Genomic DNA, 20,601 nt, shown 5'->3' on the forward strand with positions numbered 1-20,601 from the left:
GCATTTTAATAACAGACGCAGTGCTGATTCTGCTGTTGCATTAACTTCCAGAACGGTCTTTCTGATTATCAAATCAAATCGTCACTATTTTCGTAAATTCTTGACCTGTTACGAGATTTGAAGAAACATCACACGAATTTAGATGCCTTCCAAAACCCCAAGGTCCTATTCACGTCATGTTGAGTAATTTTTAGGCCGTAACATGAGAACATTTGTTGCATATAGAGCTAAACATTTCCACATATCACTACATGATTGTTACACTTCGCACCAACAATGTTGATATGTTAGTGCAGACCGAAGTTTCCACTGGCGCAAGTCTTCATTAACCGAGCAAAACGCGCGGGAGTCTAATACTGTCAGCTATTTCAATTTGCAAGGAGTTCGCTGGCCATCAGCCCTATCAAATACAATATTTCAAAGAGCAAGGATTTTAGACGACTTGTAAATTGCAACTTCTGTACTGGTATGTATCAATATTTTGCAGGTATGCACTATTTTAACTTCTCAACCATCAAACACTTCCAAATACGAGCCATGTTCCTTGTTACTTTAGGATCATCGGTTACGGTGCCCTTTTCGACTTAATGTAATCAGGAATTTATCATTAAACCTCGGTATGATACCAGGGATCTCAGTCTAGACCGATATGGGAACGGTGTCTGACGCAAAAACGAACACTCGCAGAAGTAGCAAATGTTTCCAGGTTTGTTTATTTGCAATGTTTGCACTGTTTCCAGGCGGATTTCAAATTTGGAATCAGTTGATTTATTTCGAGGGAGGAAAAACATAAAACCTGGAGACTGAAACTTTCGTATCAGAGAAGAGGACGAACCCCAAATCTAATTCTCTTGAAACATCAGTTGCACAAAAGTGTGAGGTCAGCGTTCTTCCTTCTTACCAGGACTCTTAGTTATCTTCAGTTTAAGGGCGATAATCTTCATAAAAAATTGACGAATTTAACGTAAAGAAGGGCGTTGTTCTTCAAGATCTAAACGCATTTGGGCCTATTCTGTACTGGTATGTTTTGAATTTAGCTATTACGTGCATACCTTAAAACTGGTTGAGTACCAAGAAGTTATAATTATGTTTGTCTTTATTTAAGATCTGGCTGCGCGCAACGTTCTTGTGGGTGGAAACATATTCTGTAAAGTATCAGATTCTGGTCTTTCAAGAGAATTGGCTGAAGACGATGAGACACAAGCTGAATACACAACACAGGTAAATATTGACTTTTTGAGAGTTAACAAAAACGCTAAGTTGCACGCTAACGAATGCCACAAAATAATGATCACAGTAACGATGACATTTTCATATTCCACAGTCTTGCATTTCTAGGGTGTGATTCATGCTACCCAATGAAGCTGACACTACTCCACGCTTTTTCTTGTTTGGTTTCTGTTCGAGTGAAAGACTTCCTCAGATTTCAGATTTAAATGGATGAGTACCTTAAAGTGCTCCCGAGCACAAAATTTTTCATACATTTTCGGGTACATTGTGACTCTCCCACTTACCTCACATTTTTTCTCGACAATAATAACAGTGATGGTAAAGCAAGCTTAAAACGTCAGAAATCGCCAGAAATTACAGCGGATACACAGGGTATGAGTAAGTTTTACTGATTTTACGAGAAAAAATGTTCATATTTCCAAATATTTATCGTTGTAAATCGATCATATTTCGTTCCCTATACTATTCCTTATAACGTGTTCAAATTTTCAACGGTTCCTCTCGTAACTTAACACCGAGGCACACAACGCATGACGCGTTCATGAATTAATCGTTGGCTTTTTCTCGAGACGTGAGCTTGGGCCGCCTGTGCTATTATATGCAAATGTTTGGGATGTTCATCTGAAGGCTATGTGCGATTCAGAAGGAAGTGACACACAACATGAGGTCCCAGTTTGTTCCCGTTAATCAAGTCTCCTGCTGATCCCAGAGTATCTTTTCCAACACCCATTAGTAGGGACTAATTCTAGGTGAAGGCAGATTTTTAGCGAAGAAAACATGAAACCTGCATCATTTTCAATGTCTGTCTTTGTTTCAAAAGTGGGGGTAAGATTCCAGTTCGTTGGACAGCCCCAGAAGCGCTTTAGCATCGGACCTTCAGTTCAGCCCGTGATGGTTGGAGCTTTGGCATTCTATTATGGTAGATCATGTCATACTGTGACAGACCTTACTGGAAATGGGACAACTTCGATGTAAGTGATACCGTGTGATAACGAATATTATCATGAACTGCGTAGAAAAAAGAGGTAATCGGTTCATAACTGCGGCAAGCTTTCATTTAAGAGAATTTCAACTTGTGACAGAGATAAATTGTCTCTTTTCCCAGAAATTTTAAAGAAAAGTTTCTTTCAAAGCTGGGGTTTATTATTATAAAGGGGAAAATATTGATGCCCATCGGATATCAATTTTTCTTGAGCCTTACCGACTAATTTCTTTATTTATTTGATTGTTCCTACACAATTAAGTTAAAGAAATCCTGATCGAAGGTTTTTTTTTAAGAGTATATGAATTTATCACCAAAGTAAATTTGTCAAGTAAATCTTTTTAATTTAAACTTTTCATCATTTTTCCCGGGGTTATCAGGCGAGTGGAAGCTGGATACAGATTATCACCTCCACGGGTAAATCTTGCAATAACAAACATGTGATTGCTGAATGATTTTTCTTTGCGTTTCAGTTGTTGACGTCTTGTTCTTAAACCGGGGACCTGATGGTGAAACACCACAACAAGCCAGAACAATTTAAAAAATTTGCATCACTCAATAACCAATACTTAAAAATCAAGAAATAAAAACATTATATGAACGCTCATCTGTAATACTCTAGGAAAGTTGTTTTAAGCTTTGTCGTCGTAAGGGACAATTTTGTAGTTGTGCCAAAATAATATTTACCTGATCCCCCTATTAGCATCTGTAGTATTCTAATGAGCCCTCTCATTGGCAATCAATATTCTATAGTCCTCTCATTAAACACTGTTACAGACGATCCCCACTCCGTCCCCCTTAAATACTAAGGGACATGAAGGAAAGCCTTTTTTCTGGTTAATGTAAAGCTTGTTTATTTAAATTACACCAAGTTTACCATAACCAATTCAGACTGTAACAAGGTTGTTTTTTAAATACAATGACTATGTGACTTTTACACGCTAAAGAAGCTTGACCTGGCATTGCGTCACCATTTCTTTCAGCGAGTCTGTTAGGTAAATTTAAAATTTGTCACGAAAAAGTAATAAATCAGAATGAATATATATTTCTCACACAATTCCTTGGTTGTTACGTTTCTATTACCCTCCCTGATGTAATCTTTGGTGAAATAATTCTAGATTAACTCTGCCGATATTAGGCAAGGAGCAAAAATGAGTGCCTGATGAATTGGAGGGTTAACTTGAGGGGTAACTTGCTGTGCAAAATGATGTCCTCGAGCAGGATTGTTAATACTCCTTGTCACTTCATGCTTAATAAATCGTGATGAGCTGTGGCAGCTTAGGGTACTTGGCTTGTAAAAATGTAAGCTTTCTTTCTAACAGAGTTCCCTCACAATATCATTCCGTTTTTTTTTTATTACCGTTCAGTTTTTATCACTCCCTAATAACTGTGATCTGCCTATGTCTGTTGGTGTATCCCGTGTGTTGCTTTTGTTGTTGTTTTCACAGACGCAAAATTTCTTTCATGGTAATGCTTTGTCGTCTTTGGGTCGAACATGACGCGCTGTTATTTAGCATCAGATGTCTTTATTACAGGCAGCAAGTCTCTCTAAAAGCTGTCAAGTGCGTTTTGGTGCGAAAATTCGATTTCTTTCAAACTTTGCCCATGAGTTTATCTTAGTCTAAACCACCTTGTTTTTTCAAACAAAATAAGTTTTTTCCGAGCGAAAATTGCTTAAGCGTTTAAAGTCCAATTTTTAGTGTCGGTCATCAAAAATGGAACAAACTGCCGAGCTCGTCTCGGCTCAGCGCAGAAGTTCACTTTCTTCTCGCACCAGACTTGTTAACACAATGTAGAGGAGTATAAAATAATAATAATAATAAAAAAGATAAAAACGTGTTGTGGTTTCAGCGAACTTTTAGGACAAGCCGGCTAACATGTTTTGTACATATTCAAAAATCCCACCAAACAAGGCACAACCGGCCTGTAGCGAACAGCTCTTGGAGAGACTGCGTCTCAATTACCTTAAATATTAAGTTTCCTACGTACTTGGTACAGTTTTACGTGCAGGTCTGTGGTATAACTTTGGAGTTCATGAGCGAATGGTAAATTTAAGACTGCAATGTACATTGCCGCAGATCGACGCTATCACGGGCTCAAATAAGAAATTTCCTCCTTTAACGCACAGTATGTCTTGTATTTATCGGGGGCAAACTGGCCGTAAGCCCCGATGTATGGGCTCCTCTAACGACTAGGGTTCTTGGCTATTTGTAAATCGTAAGTACTATTCCGATTTCTGCCCTTAATCAGTAATGGTTTGTATCAGTCAAAACAACTGCGTGTAGACTAGAGCCAGGAATATAATTCTGATTGGCATGAGATTTTTCGCCTTCTTCGTTTAGATGAAAGTGAAAGTCCCTTTCATACCTAAGTACAGCATAACCATGGGAATCTTTGATTAAGTTTTTTCAATCGGGAACTATGCATAAGGGCAAATTTCAGTCTTCTGATCAGAAGAGCGTTTCGATAAATTGTCCTACGGAAAGTGATTACATATGCACTATTAGACCTAAGCTTATTACGAACGTAATTGCTTGCAGACTGAATGAGGAAGTGTGGAACCCTAAGGAAACAACAGTTATTGACAAAAGTAGCACCTGGCCGTTGTAATATGTTACCGAAATGTCGACAGAAAAATATTACAGGCTTTAATATTATGTTTGCGTAAGACTTGCCATGGTGCAAAGGCTGTTAACTCGGTTCCGTGGTCATATGCAAGTTCGGGTAATAATCATTAATAAACGAATAGTGATGATTTAAAGAAAACCGACGTGGCTTGAGAATTTAAGGTTATACAAGACAGTAGTATTTTCTCTCAGACTCAACTAAGGATTGCTACTAAAAAATCTAGTTCTTAATCCGTTGATCAGCAATAGATTTGTATCACCTCGATCATATTTCGAACCAAACGTGACAACATCTTTGTTAGTTTCGAAACGCTTAGTTAATACACACTTTATTATCATTTTTGTTCTGATTCATTTTTATCAATAAGTCTTTCGTTAGTTAATGATTATTACACAATAAGTTTGTCAATTCCCGATCAATTCCCACTTAAGTACACTTGTAAAGATTCTATTTCAATCATCGCTACTAAATTAGCGCTGCTATTTGAATCGTCGCTGCAAGATAATCGCTACAGGCTATTTGCCACCGTTAGGAGCTATATCAAAGTAAGTCTTTCTTTTACATTTACGTAGTTTACCTTTTGTATGTATTATTTGTGTAGTTCTCGTATTCAGTTTTCCGTGCAATCGCCTCATTTTTAGTTAGGTTCATGATGTTACACTTCGCAACTAATTTTTCTTAATTTAGTTTCTATTGTATTTTCCTTTAGTTCGAACCACACGCAACCTCAACCACTACTCTCTTCAAGCGAATTAACGTCTTAGCGCTATCATCTAAATTGATAAAAATTACTGTGTGCGTTCGAATTGTCCGCTCAGTCACTTAGGAAACCTTTTGAGTAAGACTTTTACTCTGTGTCCTCTGTGAAGCCAAGCATGCATATCGAAGGGTAATCACAAATTCACTTTTACACGAGCACTTTAAAAGTTTCACAACGACCTGACAGCCATTTAGCAAAGTATAGCACTCTTAGAAAGTCTTGCCTGCATTCGGACTGTGCTGCTAAGTGTCCGGATTGGCGGAACTGGTGAGATAGCAAATGTGTACCTCGGTTTGCTTCACGGATTCCGTTCACGAGCACACCTAACGGGAACAGGAAACAACAGAAATCCACAAACACTATTTAACCAATTCAAAGCCTTGGCTGTGCTCAATTCTGTTGTAAAGCACTTAGGAAGCAACTACAGTACTCAAAAAATTGAGAGAAACACTCGATGTCTCTATTTGTTTTATAATAAAGTATACGTTTAATTAATTCCCCAATTTTCAAAACAATTTTATTTTCAAAGTGAACAAAAGTGTAGTTAGCATGCTCTATACTCTCGTAAACACACTACAATGAGCCAATCAGCATCTTTGATAAAATGGTTCAAATAATCTAATCGGTTGAATAAGACTACAGCTGTCAAAAATGTCAAACTATCAAAGCTTACAAACCGTCAAAGTTCACAATTTGCAATAGTTCACGAACTGAAATACTTCGGCGCGGCAGGTTGAATTTAACACTTTTGCCTGAAGTTTTTTAAGTCTCTGATACAGAATCTGAAAGTAAAATACTCCTTGAAATCCGGACGAGTTGAAGCTCATAAACACACGCGGTTTTTTTTTTCGCGTGGCAATTAGAAATCAAACTGCTCAAGGCGGTGTTTTATAAATAAACTACGGTCAAATTCACAGGAACATATAGATTGCTCGCGGTGACAGCGCCGTGAAAGTTGGCTGCTGAGACTGATGTGGCCTTCCACTCGACGCAGTTGTTTACTCGAAGGGCGGCTGATGTAATTTCTGAGGCATGCTTCACCGCGATGACCGGAGATCGCTATGATAAGCCAGCAGTGATGGACCTCAGCATGATCGCAGTCGCTCTGACACCGTCATGATCAGTATTAATTTTAACAGTTATGCCAGTTTGGCTATACTTGTCATAATTCGGTCTTTTTTCTTTTGTTTTTGAACACGAAGCTATGCATACTATACGAGTGCTAGAAAATGGCTCCGGTTGCTCTGGCATACGGCGGAGAAAAGAAGTGGAAAAAAGCTTAGACAGAAGCATATTAATGAGTGACTAAAGGGAAAGCCACATGAATGTTTGTCACACCACCAGGTGTGGCACTTCCAGGTGTGACAAACTGACAAGTCAAAATTGCTAGGTCAAACCGACAGTGCAGGCAGGACGTTGTAGGGCATATCTGTGACTGCCAAGTCAAGATTTGTCCTTAATTAACTTTAATCTACAGTATATGATATTCTAATGCAGCGGATATGCAAAAAAGCCAGATTTTAAACTGATATCAACCGAGACGTTTTTAGAGAAATCGAGGCTCATTTTGACTAAGAGACAGTCAGAGAACATAATATCATTACTCAAGACTGATCGAGTTATTTACTTCGACGATGACCTGATTCGTTCGTCACCAACAGTTCCCGCCTCAGTTTTATGACACCTAACCAGGCAATGTAAAGGCGACAGTCGAGGTTTGTTATTGGCACCTGTTTTGACAAGCATACACGTATGTCAGCAGGGCACTTCCATTATGCTAACATGACGCTAACAGTAAGCAAGCTGATACAGGGAATTTGCATTTGTCTGACGAACGTTTTTCAATTTATCATCACTGTATAATTGTATAATTTCGATCAATCTGAAATGTACTGTAAAGCAACCAGCCATGCACAGTCATGCAATAGGTACTTGGAAGACTTTATAAGTAGATGTACATCAAGAATCAAACATCCTACAACGGCACACAGCGAAGCAAACCTTTCAGCTAAATCTCTTACATGCACACAGTACTTGCAGTGATCATTTATTTCTTTCAATATCTGGGGTAACATCATTGAGAAGGATTACTTTCAAATATAAGTTCCATTATCCTGGAAAGGGGACAGGGGGAGGGGGGGGGGGATTAGGAAACAAGCTGCTTCCTTGTAGTTACTTTACCTTTTTTCACACAGGGATAATGTATTTGATCTCTTGATTCAACAACAGGTCAACGTTCGTCATATGCTGTATGGATCATTTTTTGGTCACAATTTCAATTCTTCTTCTTTTTGTAACCCTTTCATCCTCTGATGAAGGTATGTGGGATCAATAAAGAGGGTTGTAACGAGGTGATGGATTTTACGGCTAAAAGTCAAAAATTTGGCCAGTCTACGGCTAGCGGTTAATTTTTTTTCCGTTATGGTTAAATTAAAAAGTTTTACGTGAACTTTTATTTACAACTTATAGTCAAAATAAGTCCAATTTTTACGACTATCGGCTAAAGTTTTTTATCGTTTCACGGCTAACGGCTAACCACATAAGACATTTAATAAAGTTTGATACTTTTTTTCTTGAGCCACGTTACTCAAGTCCTTTCCTATATAATAAAGGCTACTTTCAGTAATAATTGTCCGGAAAAGAAAATTAACCGTTTTTCCAAACAGAAAAATTATATCATTATTTGTTAATGTACGTGAGATAACGTCGTTACCTGAAAGGAATAATTTTTCAGTGTCATAAAATATCTGATCAGGAAATACTGTACGCTTCCTCATTGGTGAAGTGCTAAGATGTGGGTACGTTAGCATCATTGTGAAGTTTTAGATTCGCGCCTCCTCCTAGAGAAATATTGTATTCAAGCGATTGAGCACTTTTGCTGCATAAGAGTGGCCTTATCTTACAATCCGGGGCATGCCGGAAAGAATTTGAGGAAGTTCCGGTAGCTTTCGACTACTTCTCGGGTTTGAATAACTTCTCCTGGCCCTCGTCGTGTTTAACTGAGGCTATATAAGAGAGTCCCCTGTTGTTGAAGTGGTCCTCTCTTTGTATCACACGTGCTCACGAGGAAGTTACATAACAGTCAATAGTGATGAAAAGGGAATGCATTTACCACATGGATTAACGTGACTATGCGAGTTGTCCTTCTTTCGTCACACAGTGTTAATTTTTTTCAGATCAGAAAGCTGTCATATTTACACAACTTCTAACTAACCTTTCAACATATTTCTCTGTAGTGATTTTCGAGAAACAGCCAATACCAAGTAAGAGCTGGTTCTGGGAAGCATCAAGGCCAACTAATCCAACCTTGGGGCCTCCGGGGTATGATTACATCTTTCAACTATTGTTTTTGCTCGGTGATTAGAATGAAAAATTAAATGACAAAGAGAATTGTTACCTTTCACTGAGAAATTCTTATCAAGTTTTGGGGAAATGAGCTGTCTCCAGTTTTGATTGTGCTTCACAATGCGACAGAAAATGAAGGAGTGTTTCTCAAATACCAATCATTCAAACCAGTATATTTTTGGTTTAGATTGGGTGCTCCGGCTGTCTCTAGATTGCAGGGAAAATCTCTGACCGGGCCTCGTCTGGGTCTAATTCATATTCTTCAATACTCTTTGAATATTTTTTTACATCTGTTATTTTAAAGTGAAGATTAATTTTATATGGTTCGTAGGCACTCTTATCCTTTAAATAAATACCGAAATGAAGCTTCGATATTTATTTAAAGTTAATTACACGATCTATCACAACATTTTCTTTTCTTTTTGTTTTTTCCCTTTCTAATTAAAAATTATCTTTTAAAGCTGAAAATTACCAAAAAGGAATAGTAGCTGCAGAATTTTCCCGTGAAAGGCTGTCTTCGTTGAAATCATTTTTATCTCTCCTTTGGCCATATGTTTACGTTACTCACTGAAGCTGGAAGTTAAAACATGGATGTTCATCATTAAACTCCTCAAAAACACAGTGCTATAATGAGTGAAATCCAGTGTTCCTTGGTTACAATCTAAAACAGCTCTTTCTTTTGAAGTGGATAGCACTTAATAACCTCCTGATATATTATTTCAACTGATTAATAGTGGGGGAAGCAGACATATTATTCAACCTGTGATATTTCTCTGGGTGCATTCCCACAACCAAACAACTGGCTTAGAAGTGATCCTATTAAGGTCCACAGTGGAGTGACAGCAGTCTACATTACTATTGAGTACCTAACTCGTAACTGTTCGTCCTATTCTGACAATGGAGGGAAATATTGTAAAGAGTATTTTGACTTATACGTACATCAGTCCGGGCAAACAACGGAACCCGACCCCTAACAAACAATGCTTCTTATGACAAGATTGCTAGAACAGCTCCGTCAGCTCTTGGCATCAGAGTTTCTCGAACGTTTAGTGTAAATGTTAAAGGAAAGTACATCGTATTGGCTTTTCATGACCAGGGTTCATGTACTGTCCTTCTCTCCGTCGCTGCTAAATATTACTTCTGCCCAGAGACAGTTCATGTTGGTGGTTTGGTCAACTTACCACGTGCACGTACAATTGCTCCAGCAAACAACTCAGTTCCAGCCGAAAGTAATTGTACTAAAAATATTGTCCACGAGCAAGGTATTTTAAGGGTGAACTGCCAAAGTGATGGGGGCTGGAACATCAGTTCACTTAAAGGAAATTGTATATGCAAGGAAGACAAGGAGAATATAGGAGGAGAATGCAAAGGTATATATAACTACAGTAACATAGAAGTGCAGCGCTGAATAATTCTTCAGGCTGGCAACATGATTAGACAAAAAGATGATTAATTTTTAGCTCGGTAATGAAATAGAGTATCAAGAATAAAAATCAGCGAAAATCAATTGAAATGACGTTCCAACGATTCGTTCATCGTTTTTCAAATTCTAAAGGTCAGATTCCGTTGAGTCTTTTTGATACTAGGAAAGCGTGTTAAAGTCTCTTTGCATCTGGTTAAAAACTCTACAATGTGGAATGTAGAGAGTGTTTGTCGAGTACTAAATAGTTTTTCCTTAAATGAGTCACATTGAGCGTTCAGTTTAGGTTTTTTTCTTTGGATAAAGAACATTTCTTAAAATAAGCATTCAAATTTCCTGCGACATTTCTTAAGGACGGTAAATTGTTCGTGTAGATCTTTGTTCCTCTGATTGTGGGCATTACGCAGAGGTTTTCGAGTAGCTGAGAGCTTATATTTAACAATATGTTGAAAAAGGTGTCGGCGAGTGAAAAAGAGTAGAAGCGTTTTTGCGCCTCGTTACAGGCATAGGAGAAAGAAAATTTGGATTTTCCACGAGGAATCAAATCCCAGACTTTCGGATTTCGCGTTCCGACGCTCTGCGAGAGAGACTCTCTTGAGTGAACAAGCTCAGTCCTAGTTTTATAGATTATGCGAGACACGTCTTGCATAGTGTTGGTGTCAGCAAAGTCGAAAGCGTCAAGTAAAGAAATAGAAATAAAAAAAAATGGTAAACATGAGCCCGGTAATGAAATAGACAAAGTCTAGAAGGAGACAAAAAAAGCACCTTTTCTCTCCGATTAGACAATTTAAAAAATTGGAATGTGTATCCTGAAGACCTATCACCTATATATTTCAGTTTCATCACTCAAAATCATTGCAAATCTTCGCCAACCCCCGAACCTTTCTCTTTTCTTTTTGGTTTTTCGCCTTCAGTCTAAGGAGGAAACGTGGAATTGAGGCAAGTCTCTCGGAAGTAATAGTGAGGACTAACGGATCAGGTAAGTCATGATCTGCTCCTAACCTAAATAGAATATCACATAAATTCCCTTCTACTTATCTATTGTTTAAGTTTAGAGGCTTAGGGTAACATCACAGTTCATTTCATAATTCGAAGTTTATGATTCATCTCTATTAAAAAAAACTAGTTCCAGGTAAACCGGAAGTGTCTGTCGAACAACCGGAAATGGCTGTTGTTGTATCTTGGACATTAAAGGAAAAGAACGGAATCATTAAAGAGTACCACGTGACATATATAAGAGAAGATGAGAACTTAGAAACCAAGACTCTTGCCACCAAGGAAATGGAAACAAGGTTTGATTTAAAGGCTGGAAAAACTTATCAATTGCAGGTAGAAACATTTTATTACTTATCCGAGTTAATAATCAGTTTATAATCTCTTTTAGAAAAAAAAAGTTTGTCTAAAGCAACTAAAGAAAAAAGTATTAACTATTCAAGAATAAATGTTTTGACACTCTTAAGGTTCATGAATTATAAGTGATAGTAAACACACGATGGCTGAAAAAGAACGTCTAACCTTAGCTCCATAGGAAGACGCTATTTTTGTGCTCTTGAGGAACAATCCTATCTCATGAATATTATGATTTCTCTTCCCTAAGGTATTTACCATAAACCAGATCGGAAGAGGACCTGCAGGAGTGAAGAATTTTACAGTGAAAAACAGTTAGTGTGTGTACTTCGTTCCGAAGTCACTTTACTCGTAAGATTGATATTTTGGGGCTCTCTTAACTATTTCAGTTTGAGCATTTTTCCTCTAGTTATTAATTTAATTTCAGCCCAAAATAATATCAGTCAATTTTGTGTCCCTCAGCTCTTGGGCTCCCACGACACCAAGAACCCGAAAAGAGGACTATCATGAACCTCAAGTTAGAAGAGCTGCATTACGACCTTTTTTTAGGTTAAATATAGGGGAATTTTGAAATGATAGAGCTTAAATAGAAAAACAACAAAGATATCAGATTATATAATAAAACAAACAGGAAGGTGGGTGTATAAGTACGTTGAAGATCAACCAGTGATGTAAGAGACAAATTTCAAGGAATCTCAGTTTTTTTTTCGTAAGGCATAACCTTGATGTGCCTGCATCAAGCCGGAAATTTCAGCTCCGGAAACCATTTAAGTTGAAGAACACTCTCAACAAATTAAAACGTCTCGGAGCTGTACAAGAACTTACCAAAACACAAGAAAGTCACCAAGTCACAAGTAAATATTGAATTTGTGTTTTATTTGGTGGTTAAAAGGTTATTGTCAGATTTGAGAATTTCTGAAACATTCAGATGACCTGTGTGACTCAATTTTTTTCTTAACTAAAATGTTTTTCAAGCTAGTCGAGTAAGTTTCCTTTATCTTCGTCTTGAGGTCATAATCATCGTTTGAGGCAACAGAAAGTGAAACATATTTTAAACGTAGTTAAAACTGAATCACCACAAAGACGCTTGAAGCCGGATACAAACATTTCAACGAAAATGTGTAAAACTGAAAATGAAATTATAACTGTCCGTCAATCTTCTGGTTTGGCTTCATGCTTCTCTACCATATTATATTTCTACATTAAAGCGAAAGAAGAGTTTAATAATTTCGTATTTGCGCGAATAGATGGTGCCGAAGCCGAATTGCTGAGAAAAAGGCAGCGGAATCTAACTTTAGGGTGTATGATGGTAAGTCCAGTCTATATCACACTATATCTAGACCACACCAAAAAATTACAACCAAAATGAATGCCCCAGAAATAAAAAAGTAAACCAAGCATGCAAACATACTGCATTCTCATAATGTTCGACTCTACAAAACTGAAAAAGATTCAATCAGCAAGGCCCCATATGTATGGTCTCGGGTACCCGAGCCAACCCTCCCCCCGAGTTACCCTAAGCGAGCTAACTTTTCACTTATTTCTTTACAAAGTTCAGCCGACAGTTTACATGAGGTTGTGAACTCGTCTCGGGAAGGCGAAACAACTCGAAGGGGAGGGGGAGGGGGGGAATGCGTGCGCATGCTAAGGCAAGGATGTTTACAGCTATTCTTTCCCTGTCGTCCGCCATTTTGTCGAATATGTAACCTGGCCGAACGAGGGTTAGCAGATGTCAAATTTCATATAAACGCTCCGTAAAGTTGTCTTTATCCACAGGCGCACAAACTTCCCCCTTGAGAAGATAAACATAGTACAAGAAATTAATAATAATAACAATCAGGCAAGAATCCATATAGTCGCTTTATTTGACTTGTGCAGAAGAGAGGCAAAAGCAGCAAGTAGCTGCGGAGAGCCTCAGTTTGTTTTCGCTTTCTGCATGCCTGTAATTAATTTTGTACAAACAGTGCAACGTAAGTGTGTTAGATTTCTCTGCTAAAAAGTCCTTAGATTGCAAAATAATCATTACCATTGGGAATTTTTCCTTAGAAATTCCAATCAGTTCTCTTCATGAGTATCAAAATGTGGATGGTTTTAAACTTGACCGTCTAAAGTTAACTACAGTTCAAGTACTTGGAAGTGGCAACTTTGGTCAAGTTTGTAAGGCAATTTACGGACCTTTGAGAACTGAAGTTGTTGTTAAATCATTAAAAGGTACGTTTAATCCAATCTTGCTTTCAAATATGGCTGTGTATGTATTCTTGTCCGAGCCGTCAAAGATATGGTGAAGGTTCTCGTTAGCTTTCTCCTGTAAACCTGATCATTTAGTTTTTATCTTAACATTACATTCTAGATAATGCCTTGCCGAAAGACGTGCAAGATTTAAAACTGAGTTGGTCGTTATGAGCTCCTTGCAGCCTCATCCCCATGTGGTAAAACTAATTGGTTGCTGTCTTGAAAAAGGTACATCTTAATGATTAACTGATGCACGTGAATGATTGATTGACTGATCGCGAATAACCTTGGGCTTTTATTTGATTCCAGATCCCTCACTAATAGTTTTGGAGTATTTAGTGTATGGTGATTTGTTGGGATACCTGCGTAAAAGCAGAGGAATTGAGGATACCTATAACATAGGAGAAAAGGGACCAAGTTCATCACTGAGAGAGAAGGACCTCTTGTCTTTTGCGTGGATGATCGCTGATGGCATGAATTATTTAGCATCAATGAAGGTAAACTTGACATTTTTCCCCACTAAAAACGGGGAAATCACAAGAAACCCATTTATTCCTAGAAACTCATATGTATTGCAAGAGGGTAGATATTAAAAGTACTGTATGTTCGCAACACATTTTGCATTTTTCATCGTGCTTTTTAGCACGATGCAAAATTATCACCCTTAACGGAGTCTCTTTGTAAAAGAAGTTAGCGAAGTTCAAAGAGTGTGTGGTAAAACTGAGAAAACTTTGATCGCACAATTTACATTTTATTTCAATATCAACTCGGTGCGGACAATGATAAATGGGAATAATACATGGTTGTAAGACGACCTGACGTGATTAGTTTATTGTACGTTGCATGAATATTGATTAATTATGAGGAAGACGCCTAACCGGGCGAACATTTAGGCGTGAATTTAAATACTTTTATTGTATAAACTGTAGTGCTATACAAGGATTTTCAATCCTGAGAAAGGCCTTATCAACACAGGTGAAAAATACGATAATTTCACGTGTGTTTGATATCGCCAATCAGCTGCTGACGCGTCACTCGCCTTTTCTTGCCACTCTGGGAATACCTTCGTCATTCTCAATCTAAGATCGTTTGTCGAAATTTTTGGCCTCGAATCATGGCTGCTAAAACACCGAAAAATTCTCATGGCCAATGGGGGGAAGACAACCAAAATGTGAAAAGAAAAATCTAAAGTTATATAATCAGTGGCTTTGGTGATGGGATTTCTCACGGCTGAAAACGAAAATCTACAACAGGAAGATTTGCCACCAAGCCGATTTTGGCCGTATACCTGAAAAGATCAATAAAAATTCAATACCTGAGAACTTTGTAAATTTAAAGTTAGCTGCGCTCCCTCGTGAGCTATCTTGTTGAACGCTCGATTAGAAATTACATTTCTACTGGCAACCATGAATTGTTCCGTTTGAACTGCCGGAATTTATAGTTGACCGCAAGAAGAGTGTGATCGCTGAATGGTAGGTAACCATAGAGGTTTATATATATATATATTTTTTTTAATTTTTATTTTTAAATTACAAACACAATGCTTACAATACAATATGAAACACCACTTACACTAATTACAATGCTTATTTACATTACTCTACTTACAGTCACTAATAATTACACTACTTACAGTATCCAGCTCTATTAACAACACAATCTACTAATTATGCCATTACATACAAAAAGTACTATTTTCTTTTAACATTGCACAGTGACACATACCGGCGATGGCGACGCCCAGTTAATTCTCTAACAAAAATAAACTACAATAAACTGATAAACAAGGAAGAATATGAGATCTAAGTTTATGCATTGGTCTTCCATTCTTTTCCTTAAAAAAAGGGCAAACACAAAATTATATGAGAAATTCCCATCTAATTTGAAAATCGCGAAGCTTTCTGTTTCTTATAGCAATTATTTTTTCAACTTGTTTTTTAACTTCAACCTTGTGCAAAAACAATCTAAATATTGGAGATGTGTTATTTTTTCTACATTCCCAAATAGTCAATTTCCCTAAAATTATCAAATAATTTAACAGATCATTCCTCTGAAGTAAGCCAACCATAATATATTTTAAAGACAAAATTAAATATTCGCCACTAAGATCAAACCACCAGACTGTAAATACGTTCCAAAAAGCTTGCACAAAGGAGCAGTTAAAGAATAGGTGGTACAGATCTTCCGTATAGGTTCCACAAAAAGAACACTTGTCCGAATCACTTAACCCTATTTTGAACAATTTATCGTTTGTAAACAAAATGAAATTCAATACTCTGTATTGAAACGACCAAACATACGTTTCGCTCGCAACAAGATAAGGAATAGAGAAAACTTCCTGCGCATTTGAAAGCTCAAAATCCGCTGTCAACTTTTTAAAGCCATTCGGGATTCTCGCTTTACTTGTTATCATCGTAGAATAAAACTGTTTACACTTTGCAGTATATGCATTAAAAGATTTAGACTTATAATCAAAATTCATAGGATCGAGATTACCCGCTGTGGGGATGGGGCAGGAGCTTTTTGATTTCATATTAATAATAGAAGATCTCAAGGCTGTCCAAGTCAGGAAATTAGTGTTAAGTCCTTTTTGCTTAAAGAATTCATAAGAACGCACATTGTCAACATCGAACTGTAAATCATTCAAATAAGTTATGCCCTTGTCAAAGTATGTTTTATAAAAAACAGGTTTATTATTAATTCGTATATCCTTATTATTCCAAATTACATATTGAGAATAATTCACATCAGAAAAGGAGCATCTAAAATCCGCCCACCATCTTAGAAGCTGTAAGTAAAACTTACTAAGACTTAAGTCAAGATCATTTACATCATAGTTACATCTAAAAAGAAAACATCCTCCGTATTTTTTTAAGTTGTATTTGAGATAAGAAATCCAGGGCCCTTCCTTCTCATCTATGAGACGCGGAATCCAGGACAACCTTAATGCTTTAATATGTAGCTCAAGGTCTGTGAGATTCAGTCCACCATTCTCTAAAGTATAGAGGTTTATATTTAATGGAAAATGAATATCTGTACGAAAAAGAGAGTGGAAAAAAGGGTTGAAAATGAAAATTGAGAACAAAATTACATGAGCTTATGTTTCTTTCAAGATGTCTCTGAACAACTCTCGCACTTTGTGTTTCAGATTGTTCATCGAGATTTAGCAGCTCGAAATTTGTTAGTGGGTGACAACAAAGTGTGTAAGATATCAGACTTTGGTTTAGCACGTGGTTTGGAAGAAGACATCTACACGAGAAAGACTCAGGTGAGCTCTAAATAAACTTTCTAATCAAATAATTGTATAAATAGCTTTCAATATCCTCCCTCTTTATCTAGTTGGTCCTCTACTGTAAGTTCTTCGAAATATAATATTCAATTGTATATTGTTTCATTTCTCATAGCACTGTTATTTTCATATGTCTTTGCCATTCCACAATTTCAAGGCTCGTCTTCCCATTAAGTGGATGCCTCCAGAATCTCTATTCTATGGAACATCAACTTCTATGAGCGATGTGTACGTTTTTGCTACCTTCTTTTTCTCTAACCCGTTAAGCCCGAAGTTTTCAGCTGTTTTGTTTACCTCGGTGATTTGGCAAAGTTTTGCGAGAATCGTTTGAAGAGCAGAAGTGTCTAATCTTCTTTCATCTTTACCCAACATTTAAGTTTCCTTAATTTCTTGACGGCACAACCGCATTGTATGATACGTGTAGTAAACACTTTTCGGAAATTGTTTCACAGAGTTTGACGCGGCAGTATAGCCACTGCATGTCCAGGGAACCCAGTGTATAAAAAATCCCTCTAGTTATCAAAACAAGCTCTTTTCTTTGGCAAATCAGCACTCATTAATTTCAAATTTTATAATGCGTAATGAAGGGTGTTATATGGAGATTGATCATTAAGTCCAAACAATAACTTACGGATTAAGATTATGTGAATATTTCTATGTTCTACAGATGGTCTTACGGCATTGTGATGTGGGAGGTGTTTACCATTGGTATGTAGAGTAATGTGGAGAACTTTCCTCTGGCTACGTACATAACACTTTGACTATAACATGTCTTTCATACGGCAGTTAAGGCTGAGCAAAACTATTGTAGATTCACTGACTTAAAAGATCCCTGGCAGGATTTTGAGGTTTGGTGATAATGGGTCGGATAAAATTATACAGATATTTACCTGTAAAACCAGAATGAAGCGGCAAACTTGCTAAATTTTCTGCTCCCTACCTCAACCCAACCTCTTCTCCCCCCCCCCCCCCCCTACTTTTCTTGTGGAGAGGCTATTCTAATGGATTCCCAACCGGGCAAATCGGATTGCCCAAGTTTTATACAAATGCCTTTACAATTTTCTCAAAAGAATCTTCCCTTTGAGGGAAAGGCTGTTGAAGCACTGTCAATTTTTTTGTTACACATATCGTTTCAGGCGAGTCACCTTATCCTGGAAAAACATCCCGAAAAATTGCTAATTTGTTGCAGACAGGGTACCGTATGCCAAGGCCAGTACATATCTCACAAGAACTGTAAGTATACCTTCGGACTGCACTATCTTACTGCGCGAATAGAAAGATAAAGCAGGAAATTTACGTCAAAAATTAAACTTTTCTTGCCGCCTGCCGCCAAAGGTAAAGCATTTACATCTGCCGAAAAGTGAGTACGAGTAGAATTTATTTTTTTAAGTACTGCATATCAAACTCTTTCCCCAGCGCGACGAACATTTGTTTTTCTCGGTTCCAGGTGTACGCGACCACTAAGCCTTCGTGATGCACAAACATGCTCTCTGTTGCGAATTTTCAAAATGGCGGACAGGCCAAAGAGGGAAATAAAAAAAGCAAAGCGATTTTTCAACAAATACTTGACATAAACCCCCGTTAGAAAGGCGAATCCACAATAGAAAGATACAAAACTGTATGATATTGAGATCAGGGAGGTTGACAAAATCAACAAGAGAGGTTGAAAATTCATGACGTTGGCTATAGCACATGCTTCGATGAATGGACACCCTTGAGGGCCGATAGAGGATCTAGATATTTTCCGTTTGTTCGCAGCGAAAAGCTGTTCATTCCCTCGGAAAACTCTCTAGAGGATAGAAAAGAATCGTTCCATGGCCAACTTGCTCGTGAAATAAAGAAAAAGCTTTGGTCTGGACGGCGAGAGGACCCTGATATAAACATAGACCTTAATGTTGACCAAGATGTTTTCATGGAAGGTGTTGGGGGTGTTTTGCCCGGCGTTCTTCAACGAGGGAAGATGGTTTACCAATCGGAGTCAAATAGGGTGCTTGATTCATATCTGGGGCTGAAGTGGGATGAAAGAATTTTAAATGTAGCTGAAGATTTTGCCTATGTAATTCCAGGAACTATTTAGTATCGGCTGGGACAAAGAAGTCCAATCATTGAATACGAGCTCATCGTTGTAGGTGTTCTTAAACCCTTTCATAACCTGCTGCCTCCAGGAACTGAATCCTGTTTTTCTTCAGAAACAGTTGTTTGAGGGCATCAACCCCTTTGTGAATTGTGGATCTGAAGAAATCTTTAGAAGCTCTATTATTGTATTTTTCCAAGCCTTGCTGTGTGTAATATGCTATGTTCTGATAAAGTGACAGGAACTCAGGAACATGATAACATAGTGCATGCATGTAGGGAGTGACATCTTTTGCTTGGTAAACTTTGAGAAAGTGCTCAAACCATGATTTGCTATTTCTTTGCAATTCAAGAATACCCTCTTCAGATGTAAAATCTAGCCTCAAATCACCAATTATGTCCATAAATTTAGCCCAGATCACTTGTATGTCTTTGTTTTGACAAGCATAGGTCAGAATTTTTATATTCTGAAAGAGTTTCAACTTTTCTGGTTCAGTAAGATCTCTATATTCCAGCTTTTTGCTCTCTTTGTTGATTCTAAAATTAAAAGTGATTCCCATACTTTTGATAAATTCTTCATAACATGCCATGTGTTTATATTTATCTCTTGGGAATCTATCAGAGGTTCTTTTTCTTGTAAACAAGTTAATCAAAACATCTGAAATCCTCAGAAAAAAATGTAATATATCTATGATGACAAGGTCCATAGGTATAAAATCAAATAATGGTTGTGCCTTACAGTTTAATTTCCTTCCAGTGGAAAACCTTGCTATTTCGGTGACAGTTCTAGCACCAAATTTGGGGTCATTAATTGACCATGTTTTGCTTGTGTCCCACCATTGCTCCCTGGGACACTTGCACCACACACAAGCATAATCCTCATTTGCCCTGCCTAAACCACATACCAGTGCTAAAAATTTCAAATCTCCACCTAAAAAGTATTCAATTTTATAGGTGCAATTATTTGCACTTATCTCCTTTAAGTTTGACATTTCCATTTGAAGGTCTGCTAGGCTGTCTCTCAGATTATGATATGTCTCTGTAGTTTTTATAACAGCAAGTACATAATTTCCCTTCTCAGCCATTGCCACATCCTTTTCATTGAGAATAGTAAATGTGAAGTTGACAACTGTAAGCCACTTTCCAATATTTGTACCATCACCGCTAAGCTTGATCGTAATAGTTTCTCCATCATTGATTTCTCCATTCTTCTGAAGCCTAACAATGTGCTCTTGCAAACTTTCTGCAAATCCTAACTGAACACCTTCAGCATCTCCTGGTGTTGGTTTCAAGTT

The 20,601-nt window shown here is 37.5% G+C and overlaps 1 protein-coding gene and 1 pseudogene across 3 annotated transcripts; both read left to right on the plus strand.

Moving 5' to 3' along the window:
* Positions 1-61: 61 nt before the first annotated feature.
* LOC149041402 (uncharacterized) lies at positions 62-3,269 on the plus strand. 2 transcript variants are annotated; one of them, XM_089181183.1, is made up of 5 exons: positions 62-706; positions 1,106-1,221; positions 1,544-1,602; positions 2,051-2,201; positions 2,593-3,269. In XM_089181183.1, the coding sequence occupies exons 1-5, from the start codon at positions 650-652 to the stop codon at positions 2,654-2,656; spliced, it is 447 nt and encodes a 148-aa protein (XP_089037309.1). In that variant the 5' UTR covers positions 62-649; the 3' UTR covers positions 2,657-3,269. The 2 variants fall into 2 exon arrangements, with proteins under 2 accessions (XP_089037309.1, XP_089037310.1); XM_089181184.1 differs by having other exon boundaries at positions 2,686-3,269.
* A 5,123-nt stretch (positions 3,270-8,392) lies between these two features.
* Positions 8,393-18,470, plus strand: LOC113674899 (uncharacterized; annotated as a pseudogene). Its single transcript, XR_016179319.1, has 13 exons — positions 8,393-8,398; positions 9,680-10,315; positions 10,719-10,722; positions 11,280-11,344; positions 11,492-11,657; positions 12,960-13,021; positions 13,759-13,923; positions 14,063-14,172; positions 14,254-14,441; positions 17,093-17,212; positions 17,391-17,461; positions 17,901-17,941; positions 18,370-18,470. The product of XR_016179319.1 is annotated as an uncharacterized LOC113674899 (transcript).
* Positions 18,471-20,601: the final 2,131 nt, after the last annotated feature.

The sequence above is a fragment of the Pocillopora damicornis genome, chromosome 8, assembly GCF_964200805.1.
Source record: "Pocillopora damicornis chromosome 8, jaPocDami1.2, whole genome shotgun sequence".
NCBI lineage: Eukaryota > Metazoa > Cnidaria > Anthozoa > Scleractinia > Pocilloporidae > Pocillopora > Pocillopora damicornis.

Excerpts from the sequence above, each read along its gene's own strand:
- LOC149041402 (XM_089181183.1), top strand. The coding sequence starts at position 650 with ATGGGAACGGTGTCTGACGCAAAAACGAACACTCGCAGAAGTAGCAAA. Across the intron at positions 707-1,105 it reads GAAGTAGCAAATGTTTCCAG|ATCTGGCTGCGCGCAACGTT; the intron begins GTTTGTTTATTT and ends TCTTTATTTAAG. Across the intron at positions 1,222-1,543 it reads AAGCTGAATACACAACACAG|TGATGGTAAAGCAAGCTTAA; the intron begins GTAAATATTGAC and ends CAATAATAACAG.